Source organism: Stegostoma tigrinum, chromosome 6, assembly GCF_030684315.1.
Source record: "Stegostoma tigrinum isolate sSteTig4 chromosome 6, sSteTig4.hap1, whole genome shotgun sequence".
NCBI lineage: Eukaryota > Metazoa > Chordata > Chondrichthyes > Orectolobiformes > Stegostomatidae > Stegostoma > Stegostoma tigrinum.
In genome coordinates, this window is record NC_081359.1 from 13139256 (window position 1) to 13151829 (window position 12574).

Below are 12574 nucleotides of genomic sequence, written 5' to 3' on the forward strand. Positions count from 1 at the left end.
GTGTCCAGTTATTGAGCACCACACTGTATGAAGGATGTGAAGTCATTAGACACAATATAGAAAACATTTGTGAGAATGGATCCAGGGATGAGGGAGTTCACTTACATGGAGAGATTCACAAAGCTGGTGTTGGTCCCAAAGAAGAGATAGGAAGAAATTCCGAGAGGGGTTTTCAAAATTGTAAAGGGTCTGAATGGAGTAGATGAGAGAAAGTGTTCCCATTGGTGGAAGGTTCAAGAAGCAGAGGACGCCAATTTAAGATGAATAGTCAAGGATTCAAATGCAACATGTGGAAATACATTATCATGCAGCAGGTGGTCAGGATCTGGAAAAATACAATACAAACGACAATGGTAGCACGGCTTTTCCTGCTACTACCTTCATTTTATTTTGTGCTTCTTGCCCTATTTTGGGATTTTTAAAAAATATTCACTCTCTACAGTGATTCAGACTAAGTGATTACCAGGTTCCAGCGCGCTGTCCAGCGTTTCTGCCACTGGTCCAAAACTATGAACTGCGTGAGAGATTGAAAGAACATACCTTATTCATTTTCCAAACTTATGCAATTGTTTCCTCTACTGCTGTTTCATTTTTTCCATCTTTGTATTTTTTTTGGCCACTGCAAACATTTGCATGCTCCAATATTGCTGTGCTTTCATTTGAGCATGGAAAGATAGCACCCCATCCAGAAGGTGACACAGCAGCTCAGTCCAGAATTACTTCCTTTCCTGGGTTTTACTGCTCACTACTGCCCCAGCTGGACACCACAGTCACCATCATAAGATAATAAAATGTGAGGCTGGATGAACACAGCAGGTCCAGCAGCATCTCAGGAGCACAAAAGCTGACGGTTCGGGCCTAGACCCTTCATCAGAGAGGGGAATGGGGTGAGGGTTCCGGAATAAATAGGGAGAGAGGGGGAGGCGGACCGAAGATGGAGAGAAAAGAAGATAGGTGGAGAGGAGAGTATAGGTGGGGAGGTAGGGAGGGGATAGGTCAGTCCAGGGAAGACGGACAGGTCAAGGAGGTGGGATGAGGTTAGTAGGTAGGAGATGGAGGTTCGGCTTGAGGCGGGAGGAGGGGATGGGTGAGAGGAAGAACAGGTTAGGGAGGCAGAGACAGGCTGGACTGGTTTTGGGATGCAGTGGGTGGAGGGGAAGAGCTGGGCTGGTTGTGTGGTGCAGTGGGGGTAGGAGACGAACTGGGCTGGTTCTGGGATGCGGTGGGGGAAGGGGAGATTTTGAAACTGGTGAAGTCCACATTGATACCATTGGGCTGCAGGGTTCCCAAGCGGAATACGAGTTGCTGTTCCTGCAACCTTCAGGTGGCATCATTGTGGCACTGCAGGAGGCCCACGATGGACATGTCATCTAAAGAATGGGAGGGGGAGTGGAAATGGTTCGCGAGTGGGAGGTGTAGTTGTTTGTTGCGAACTGAGCGGAGGTGTTCTGCAAAGCGGTCCCCAAGCCTCCGCTTTGGTTTCCCCAATGTAGAGGAAGCCACACCGGGTACAATGGATAGAGTATACCACATTGGCAAATGTGCAGGTGAACCTCTGCTTAATATGGAAAGTCATCTTGGGGCCTGGGATAGGGGTGAGGGAGGAGATGTGGGGGCAAGTGTAGCATTTCCTGCGGTTGGAGGGGAAGGTGCCAGGTGTGGTGGGGTTGAAGGGCAGTGTGGAGCGAACAAGGGAGTCACGGAGAGAGTTGTCTCTCCGGAAAGCAGACAAGGGTGGGGATGGAAAAATGTCTTGGGTGGTGGGGTCGGATTGTAGATGGCGGAAATGTCGGAGGATGATGCGTTGTATCCGGAGGTTGGTGGGGTGGTGTGTGAGAATGAGGGGGATCCTCTTTGGGCGGTTGTGGCGGGGGCAGGGTGTGAGGGATGTGTTGCGGGAAATGCGGGAGATGCGGTCAAGGGCATTCTCGACCACTGTGGGGGGAAAGTTGCGGTCCTTGAAGAACTTGGACATCTGGGATGTGCAGGAGTGGAATGCTTCATCGTGGGAGCAGATGCGGCGGAGGCGGAGGCATTGGGAATAGGGGATGGAATTTTTGCAGGAGGGTGGGTGGGAGGAGGTGTATTCTAGGTAGTTGTGGGAGTCGGTGGACTTGAAACGGACATCAGTTACAAGCTGGTTGCCTGAGATCGAGATTGAGATGTCCAGGAAGGTGAGGGATATGCTGGAGATGGCCCAGGTGAACTGAAGGTTGGGGCGGAAGGTGTTGGTGAAGTGGATGAACTGTTCGAGCTCCTCTGGGGAGCAAGAGGTGGTGCCGATACAGTCATCAATGTAACGGAGGAAGAGGTGGGGTTTGGGGCCTGTGTAGGTGCGGAAGAGGGACTGTTCCACGTAACCTACAAAGAGGCAGGCATAGCTGGGGCCCAAGGCCACCCCTTTGTCTGTAGGAAGTTGGAGGAATCGAAAGAGAAGTTGTTGAGGGTGAGGACGGGTTCTGCTCGGCGGATGAGGGTGTCGGTGGAGGGGGACTGGTCGGGCCTGCAGGACAGGAAGAAGCGGAGGGCCTTGAGGCCATCTGCATGCGGAATACAGGTGTATAGGGACTGGACGACCACGGTGAAAATGAGGTGTTGGGGGCCAGGGAATTGGAAGTTCTGGAGGAGGTGGAGGGCATGGGTGGTGTCACGGATGTAGGTAGGGAGTTCCTGGGCCAAAGGGGAGAAAATGGAGTCCAGATAGGTGGAGATGAGTTCGGTGGGGCAGGAACAGGCTGAGACAATGGGTCGACCAGGGCAGGCAGGTTTGTGGATTTTGGGAAGGAGATTGAAACGGGCCGTGCGGGGTTGGGGTACAATGAGGTTGGAGGCTGTGGGTGGGAGGTCCCCTGAGGTGATGAGATCATGAATGGTGTTGGAGATGATGGTTTGGTGCTCGCGGGTGGGGTCATGATCAAGGGGGCGGTAGGAGGTGGTGTCGGAGAGTTGGCGTTTGGCCTCGGCGATGTAGAGGTCAGTGCGCCATACTACCACTGCGCCACCCTGGTCTGCGGGTTTGATGGTGAGGTTGGGGTTGGAGCGGTGGGAGCGGAGGGCTGCCCGTTCTGCGGGGGAGAGGTTGGAGTGGGTGAGAGGGGTGGAGAGGTTGAGGCGGTTAATGTCTCGACGGCAGTTGGAGATGAAGAGGTCGAGGGAGGGGAGGAGGCCTGGGGGTGGTGTCCAGGAGGAGGACTTGTGTTGGAAGCGGGTGAAGGGGTCAGTGGGAGAGAGGGTTAGGCTCCCGGTTGAAGAAGTAGGCGTCGAGGCAAAGACGGCAGAAAAACTGCTCTATGTCCAACCGTGACTGGCATTCGTTGATGTGTGGTTGTAGGGGGACAAAGGTGAGCCCCTTCCGAAGGACTGACCGTTCGTCCTCAGTCAGTGGGAGGTCTGGGGGGAAGGTGAAGATGCGGCAGGGCTCAGTGTGACTGTCTCCTCTGGGGTTGCCGTCTGTGGAGGTTGTGGGCGGAGCGACGAGGTCGTCGGCCGTGGAAGGGGTTCCGTCGGCGGTTGGATTATCGGGGTGGGCGGCAGCAGCTGCGGGGAGGGTGGTGGGCGGAAGAACAAGTGTCGTTTTTGGTTCAGCCTACTTAATGGCAGCGGCCGGGTCTTACCTCCGTGACGGGACCGTTCGTGAGGGCCCAACAAGCTAAATAATCAGCGCCCCGCCCCGCCCCGCCCTAACGGCTGTGCTCCGTCACGGCCATAAACCGGATAAACACAACAAGGTAAACAACATCTCTGGAGCATAAAAGCTGACGTTTCTGACCTAGACCCCCTTCCAGCTCCCACAGTACCAACAGTAAAGTGGAAGGGGGTCCTGCTAACTATTGAACCCCTTTTATACCCCAGTGACGCACAGAAATGAATTTTCTCACCCACTACGTTCTCTGAAGAAAGGCCGAGACGGGATCGGGGTCGTTTGTCGCTCCGGCCGATGGCGCAGAGCAGGCCGGACCCGATGCCGACGTGCGGGATCTCGGTGGCTGTTGTTCTGTGGCTCCTTGTGTGGCATCTGGACGCAGCGGCTCCAGGTTTGTCGGGGAATGGGAGAGGCCGAGAGGAGGATCAGCTGGCACTGATCAAGATGTTTTTATCCGATCGGATCTCTCTCTGTAATGAACAATTAACGGTTCGCGTTTGTGAATAAAACACAAAGGATGCAGTTTGGTTCATGAACAAAGGCGGGGGTGGGACAGTTAAAAGGACGAGAGTTCAAGATTATTTTAGATGTGGAATAAACTAAACCAGTTGAAAACAGGGAAAAAAATGCAGGAAAAACACCTGGAAATTATTTGTCACTCTCACACCTTTCAGAGAAATATCAGACACGATCTCTGATCCTCAGAAACATAACAAATACGAGTTAGCAGGTGTACAGCTGGAGGAGCAGGAAAGCTGAAGTTTTGGGTCTGGACCCGTCTTCAGAAATGGATCCAGACTTTTTGGTGAAGAGTCGAGGCCCGGAACGTCAGCTTTTCTGCTCCCAAGATGCTGCTTGGCCTTACTGTGTTCATCCAGCTCGACACCTCGTTATCTCCATTCTCCAGCATTTGCAGTTCCCATTATCTCTGGTTATGACCAGTTTTTTTCAATAAATTTGAGATTTGCTCACTACTGCAGTTAAACAGAAAGAGAAAATGTATTTCAAAAATATCTTGTGCAACTTAATATTCAGAGGTTCCACAAAAAGATAAATGAGTGATCTCAGGTTGGGAATTGATGCCAAAAATCTGTAATTCAGACCTTCAGAGCAAAAAATGGAATTGAATACTACTGTTAAACCCACTTTTAGCTGAATTAATCAAGCTGAACCTGGATTTCAAAAAAAACAAATGGCTTGATGGTAGGAAACAGAGCTTGGACGGTGGGGAATGTGTTTTTTGAATCAGAGGCCTGTGACAGGCAGTGTTCCACAGGGATCAGTGCTGGGTTCACTGGTGTTTGATATTTATATAATCAATTTTTAGATCTGAATTTAGGAGGCATGGTTAATAAGTTTGCAGATGACAACAAAAATTGGTAGTATAGCGACAATGAAGAAGTTATCGAAAAATACGAAGGGATCTTGATAAATTGGGCCGATAGGCAGAGTGGCCGATGTAGTTTAATTTGGAGAAAGGCAAAACATTGCATTACCGCTTTTTTTAAAAAAGGACGTATTACACACGTAACAGTAGAGCTCTGGATAATGTTGCGTTGCAGACAATTTGAAAATTTTCAAAAATGCACAGTACAATTTTTATGAAATACTATGCTCTTCATTTTTTCCCAACTATCCATTGCTTCCATTGGTATTAATAGCTGTCGAGTGAGGGATGTTACTGTTTGACTGAGAGCAGAGTCATTATCAAACACAGCAAACCTTGTTGCTGTACAGAAAGTAATACACTTAATTGTTTGTCTACAAGCATAATTTCAATGCACAGAATCAAGAATATGCCCCAGAATCACTCAAGCCTGTGCAGCCATTTTTCTGATATACAGCCTAACTCTGCGTATCTGCTGTTGTCCTGTATCATTGGATGTTTTGCATTAAAAATCTCAAGGAATCTCAGTTTTAAAACGAGCAATTGATCTAGCATCAATTGTTTTCAGATGAAAGCTCTCAACTTTTACTGCTTTTTATGTGAAGAGATATTTCTTAATTTCACACTTTATATTCTGGCTATAAGTTTGAAAGTATACACCCTAATCTTTGGCTTCTTCTCTAGCAAACATAACTTCTCCCAATTTAACCGCATTAGTTCCTTGTGATTTCTTGAAAACTTTTTTTAATGAAAGTGGCCAGTCTACTGCATCAGGAAATTGCTCAGGCTGTGAAGATAAAAGTGACCCTCTGTGTTGGAGTTTTCCTTACTACAAGACTGACAGTATTTTATTCTAATTCTGCTTCTGGGCTGAATCAGTTCTGAACCAGACCTCCAGTAATAGTCCTAAGTGGAACACAAATATACAAGGTGCATTGACAACGTGAATAGCAAGAGTTATTTCCGTCAGGTGAGGGAGTTAAAAACTAGGGAGCAGATTGTTAAGTGAGAGGAGAAAAATTTAAAAGGATCTGAGGGTCAACATTACCATACAGAGGGTAGTTGATGTGTGGAATGAACTGCCAAAGAAGTGATAGATGCAGGTGCATTAGTGTTTACAACATGAAAAAAATGTGGACAGGCGCAGAGGAGAGGTTTTGAGGGATATGGCCCAAATGCAGGCAGGTGGGACTGGATTTAGTTTGGGAAATTTGGACAGCCTGGACAACTTGGACAAAAGGGTCAGTTTTCATGTTGTATGAGTCGAAAATAAATTTCAAAATTTACAAAAAAGGCCCTGTTGGTGTTGTGCTTCCTTGTGGCAAGTTTTGCTTGACAAACGACAAGTTAATTTAAGAAACTCAAACCCCCCCCCATTTAAAATCAGTGCAATCGAAATCCTGTTCAGTCCCAAGGAAGAGCTATTGTGGTGGAGTGGTAGTCCCCCTAACTTTGGTTTGGGAGGCCTGAGTTCAAGTTCTCCCCTGCTCTGGAAACCATCTAATCTGACCCCCAGGTCTCTGATTTCAAATAAGTACAGCTTTTTTTAAACAAAAACAAGTTAACTTATTAACATGAAAATAAGAACTTCAGGTACTGGAGATCTGAAGTAAAAATCGCATGAGAAACTCAGCAATTCTGGCAGCACCTGTGAAGATTTAATGTTGTCAGAGTCCTGTGACCCTTCTCCAGAACTAAATCAATCTTCTCCAGCAATTGTCAAATCTCAGCTGTTTGTGGAAATTGGTCATTCAGCATTTGGAAGCTAAATTACATGAATAATTCATTGCCTGAAAGACAATGTAATTCATTGTGCAAAGTGCTGCTTACGTGGAATGTGGTGTCTACACAAATGCATAACTAATAGGGAACTGCTGGTGAAATTGTTGAGAATTCCAGCATGTCCCGCAGGAGTTTCCACTCCAGCTACCATTGCTGCCTTAGAACTCATGAGCTCATCCAGTTATCAGCCCTGGTTTGAGGAACCTTTACCAAAGGTGTTCCACGAATAATCACCCCAATGCATATTGGATAAATGTGGCACTTGTTGCAAATGTCATGTATCAAGTTCACTAATGTCCGTTTGGTAATTAACCGACTCTGGCCTGCTTTCATTGCAGACCCCAGATAATCAGCAGTTGATTCTTAACTGACCTCTGTCAGCAATAATGATGAGCAATAAATGCTAATCTAGGCAGCAGCACTCCCTTTCCCATGCACAAATAAAGCCAAGAGTTCAAGATGAAACTTCTTGTGATTAAAAGTCACGCAGTCAGAATCTGAGCTGGACTCTGGCCGAGCTTTCAGCAGTGCTCTTAACGAAAATGCACAGTTGAATTTGTCACTGCTGCTGGGTCAATTGTAAAATCCTACAATTTTCAATATAGGAGGAGATAATTGATCTTTTGTTTCTGTACCAGCTCTGGGAAAAGCAAATGTTGAATCCTCCCCGGTGGAGAAATGACTTCCCATGTGCCAGGCAAGAATACTAAGCACAGTATTATTGATGACCTAAACCTAAATAATGAGACAACTACCCTTTCACTAGAGGAGGATATCAACTGAGCGAAAGCAAGGATTGCAAATGAACATTGGCCAAAGTCTAATTGTGAGAAAAGCATCAAAGATCTATGTAGCTTACTGCTGTTGTTGTGTTCAAAATGTTTTTAGTTTTGAGCATTTACAATTTTCATAATTACTTAGCAAACAACCTGAAACTGCATAATGCTGTAAACATGCAAATCCAAATGAGACATTCATACAGCAGCTGAATTCATGTGACTGTATCAGGTAGGAAAACACCTATTGGGCTGTTTTCTAGGAGTGGTAGCATTTCTAACCCTGAACTGAGAGGCTTGGGTTCGAGTCCCACCTGCTCCAAAAGTGCAATGAGGCAGTCTGTCCTGCTAACGGAAATAACTCACCAATGTCCACGCATTCGGGCCTTTCAGACTTTAATGACCTTTCCCAAGTTCTCCTTTCTTTTTATTTCTTTCATACTTTTCCATGCACTTGAATCCACCCCCATATTGTTAAACTGCAGCTTTGTTTTGCATTGACCATTATGCTTCTTGGCTTTTTATCTTTCCAGCAACCCATACCCACCAACCGCAACTTTCTTGTTTAAAGACTTGTTGTTTGCCTGTTTACCTTTTTCCCTAGAACATTGGTCCCTGCTCGGTTCAGGTGGACACTGTCCCCACGGTACAGATCCCTCCTGTTCCAATACTGATGCCAGTGCCCCATGAAAAGGAGCCCCTCTTTCCCGCACTACTCGTTTAGCCATGTGTTTCTTCCCTTATTCTCGTGTCCCTATGCCAATTTGCAGGTGGCTGAGCGAGTAATCCGAAGTTTATAAACACTTGAGGACATGTTCTTTAATTTAGTCCCTATTTCCTGATAATCCCCCCAAAAAAAAAAAAAAATCGGTCCTCTCTCCTTACTTTGCCCATGTTACTTCTCCTGACATGGATCACGACAGCTGGATCCTCCCTCTTCCTCACGTTGGGACTGGGCAGTTCATCTACTGTACAGGACACTCGTTCCTGCTTACAAAGGATGCTACCTATTCCCCAAATTATAGAATTCCCTACAACTACCAAGATAATAAAATGTGAGGCTGGATGAATACAGCAGGCCAAGCAGCATCTCAGGAGCACAAAAGCTGACATTTCGGGCCTAGTGAAGGGTCTAGGCCCGAAACGTCAGCTTTTGTGCTCCTGAGATGCTGCTTGGCCTGCTGTGTTCATCCAGCCTCACATTTTATTATCTTGGAATTCTCCAGCATCTGCAGTTCCCATTATCTCTCTCTCCCTACAACTACCACTTGTCTTTTTCCTCCCCACCTGCTGTTGAATCGCTTCCTGTGCCATGGTCAGCTGGTGCATCCTCTTGACAAATCTGTTCCTCATCAACAGAAGGACCAAGTACCTATTGGACAAGGTCAAGAGCTGAGGCTGGTTCTGTTCCTTAGTACAGGATCCCTCTACCTGCCTCATTTTTAATCTCAAAATGCTGCCCCTGGCCCCTGAACAAATTTGAGGTACCAGGTGTGAACACCACCTGAAACAAAGCACCCAGGTAATTCACCCCATCCTGGATGTCCTACAGTGACCAAAGCTCAGACTTCAGCTTATCAGTTCTGAGCCAAATTTCCTCAAGCAACCACCACTCACTGCAGATGTGCTCACTGCAGTTCACAATGGGATCGGCCAGCTTCCCACTTCATACAGCTACAGCACATCACCTGCCCAGCTATCTCTACTTAGTTAATTACTTTATTAGTTAGTGAGTCCACAGTTAATTAATTCATTTATTAGTTAGTTAATTAGTTCTGCAGTGATTTTTTTCAAATTTAGGACAGATTGGCTGAGAGGAAATCAGGTCACAGCTTTCCTGACAAGTCCTCATTTTTCAGTCACTCTGTGTGCTCATGCCTCTGACTCCACTCCCTGGAAACAAAGCCATGGATCCCCGAGTTGTTAGTTTTTACAACTTGAGTTCAATTTGTTGGCAAGGCTTTCTTCTGGGACAAAAAAAGGGAATATTCTCCCCATCATATCCCAGTGTTATAGTCAGGTGTTTTTTTTAAGAATTGCACACTTGTTGCATTGTTTCAGTGGCTGTTCCCTCTTGCCTTTACTGTACTATTAGGCATAGACACTCCATGACACATCAGCATGTTGGCTTTTTCTGCCAAATGTGTTACTACATGGAGAATGGGAGTCCAAAGGAAGGATAGGTGTCCAGACAGGTATTTCCGGCCAGAAGAAGCTGGGGTAATAAACTGGGCTGTTAGTTCAGTGATGACCTCCTCCTTAATATTTTCTAAGTGAGTACATTGCCTGAACATGGGGGTATGGTGCACACATCAGATGTACGTGATATTAACAGGTTGCAGTCTTAATTGTCAACCTTCATTTAGATGCAATTCATCAGCTGACACTACAAACAGGAGGAGAGTGATCGTCTGAGTGGGTGTGAATTCTTGTTCAGATAGCAGGGACCAGGTGGTACTAAGTGGAAGTAAATTGGGAAGAAAAATAAATGTTTTGGGAAAGGGGCTTTAGAGACCCATGGGAAAGAAGTTGCAAGTGAGGCTTAAGTGTTCCAGATCGAGCCCAGAGAGCTTTCCACCTGTCTTTTCCTCCGTCAATCTTCTATCTGTCTCCCCCCTTTCCTATTTATTTCAGAACCCCTTTCCCCTCCTCCATTTCTGAAGAAGGCTTCTAGGCTCCTCTGATACTGCTTGGTCTGCTGTGTTCAACCAGGTCTGCACCTTGTTATCTCAGATTCTTCAGCATCTCCAGTTTCTACTGTCTCTGAAAGGAGATATTTTAACTGCCTTTCATCCTATCTTGCACCGAGATGCTGGGTTAAAATTCCTCTTTCCTGCCATTGTTTTGTCACTCTTCATGAAATAAATGTTTCTTTTCCAGGTCCAATAAATGTGAACGGTGACCAGATTTTGAGATCTGTAGGCGATGATACCCTGCTTCCATGTACAATTGACACTGAGCAAACTATCTCTCAATTCATGTGGCGACACAGGCGTGGTCAACAGCAACGGAACTTTTTCACAGCAGCTTTCAGAAACGGAAAGACTGAAACCTTAGATGATACGTTTGATGACAGAATGACCTACGTTGGGACAAGTTCCAAAAATGCATCAATGTATCTGAGAAATATTACACTGAGTGATGAGGGGACATACAGCTGTATTTTCACCTTATTCCCAGCAGGGCCTGTTGAAACAGATTTGCAGCTGATCGTAACTGGTACGGAACATTTCCATTTAAATGTCTTACTTTTAACATTACTTTTAGTGTTGCATTCTTGCTTCCTACTGAAGACTCAGACTGGAACACAGTTTTATTCTGACAATACAATACAGCACTGAGAGAATGCTACATTCCAGTTGTTGTCTTTCAGATAGGTTGTTGAAATTGTCCTGGGTGGATTTAAAATATTTTATGGCACTGTCTCAAATCAGAATGCAAGAGTTCTCCCTAATGTCACACAGCATCAGAGACAAGGAGTCATTATCACAATGCTGTTTACAGGACCTTACTTATAGTTGCTGCATTTCTAATAATAAAGTGGTTTCAATTCAAAAGTATTAACTTGCAGTCAAATGGTTACAGAAAATCCTCACTGCAAAATCTAGCAGTTTTTCTTTAACCAGGAAATTATTTGTGTTCATTACAAAATGGGAAACATGTATACAATGGACTTGTAGGAAGTGCTCAAAAACCTGGGCATTTTACATATTACAGTCAATAGAGTGAAATCAATGTAGTGCTCATGCCTCAATTCTTGACAATGCAGTGGCATCTGGTGATATCACCATTTGCTTAAAATCCTGTCCTCTACCAGAGGCTGATCTTCAGTTATTTATGCAGGCCAGAGGGTGAAAGTCCTGCAGCCTGTGATATCTCTGACTCCCCAAAGCCCGTCTACCACCTCGGAGGTAGAAATCAGCAATGTGATTTAATACTCCAATCACCTGGTGAGTACAGCTTCAACATCACTCCAAAGCTCAATATTATCCAGGATAAAGCAGTTTGCTTCATTGACACCCAATCCAATGCAGCTTCCACATCAGCAGCATGTACCATTTAGAAGATTGATTGATTTATAGCAAACCCCCGGTTTCTGCAACAGCATCTTCCAAATCTGCAATCTTTGCCACACAGAAGGACAAACTCAGATCCATGAGAACACCATCTGGAAGCCCCAAGTCAAACTCCATCCTGACTTAAAATGATACTAAGCTCGTTGTCACTTGGTCAAAATCATGAACTCTTAGCATTGTAGGTGTACGTATGCTGTAAAGTCTGTAGCAGTTTAATTCGGCAGCCCACTGCTGCCGCCACCACAGCAACTAATGATGCCCTAGCCTGCAACGCCAACGTCCAAAAAATGAATAAAAATGAAGGTATATTGTCTGTTTTCAGCTCAGTGACAGCCCAGTGTTTTAAGACTGCAAATCATCGCATGCTTTTAAACGTAGGCTCCCACACTGCTACGACTGCATCTTGCGAGCATTTTATCTTGCTAAGAAAAGCTCTAAATAAACAATTTGAAGCTTTAGTTAGGTACTGAAAAGTTCCAATGGGTTCCGTGTAGGCTACCCTGGACCCCATTCGTTTCTACCACAACTTCAGATTTAAGCAGACATAGGCTCACTGGAAGTTGCAGTGCTCTTGCTGCCCTCAAAATTGTAAAACCCCACCACTTGATGTAATTGGGATCTGCTACTGCCTCCTATACCCCAGAGTGAGATTCCCTGAATAAGCAATGCAGCCAGTGCTTTCATTGTTTGGCTGTGAATCTTGATCTTGGTGCTTTCTCCCCAGCCTTGGCTTGACCCTTGTCTCTGGTGGTTCCCCTGGAGAAAATTGTGACTTGCTTGGGCCCTCAGTCTCCACAGTGGGATAAGAGTAATGATTTGCCAGTTCACCCTGGCAAGAAATCAGCAGACCACTAACGTATCAGATGCCACTACACATGGACAAACTGATCAGACCAAACAGCAATCTCTC

General features: G+C 45.8%; 1 protein-coding gene across 3 annotated transcripts in view; it reads left to right on the forward strand.

Moving 5' to 3' along the window:
• The first annotated feature begins 3666 nt into the window (after positions 1-3666).
• The window catches only part of LOC132209757 (OX-2 membrane glycoprotein-like), a 37763-nt gene continuing 28855 nt past the window's right edge, over positions 3667-12574 (forward strand). The window contains exons 1-2 of one of the 3 annotated variants that reach the window (XM_059646435.1): positions 3667-4034; positions 10469-10807. In XM_059646435.1, the coding sequence (XP_059502418.1) occupies positions 3938-4034; positions 10469-10807 (436 nt within the window). In that variant the 5' untranslated portion in view covers positions 3667-3937. The remainder of the gene's footprint in view (positions 4035-10468; positions 10808-12574) is intronic. The other 2 variants (XM_059646434.1, XM_059646436.1) reach the window with 2 other exon arrangements.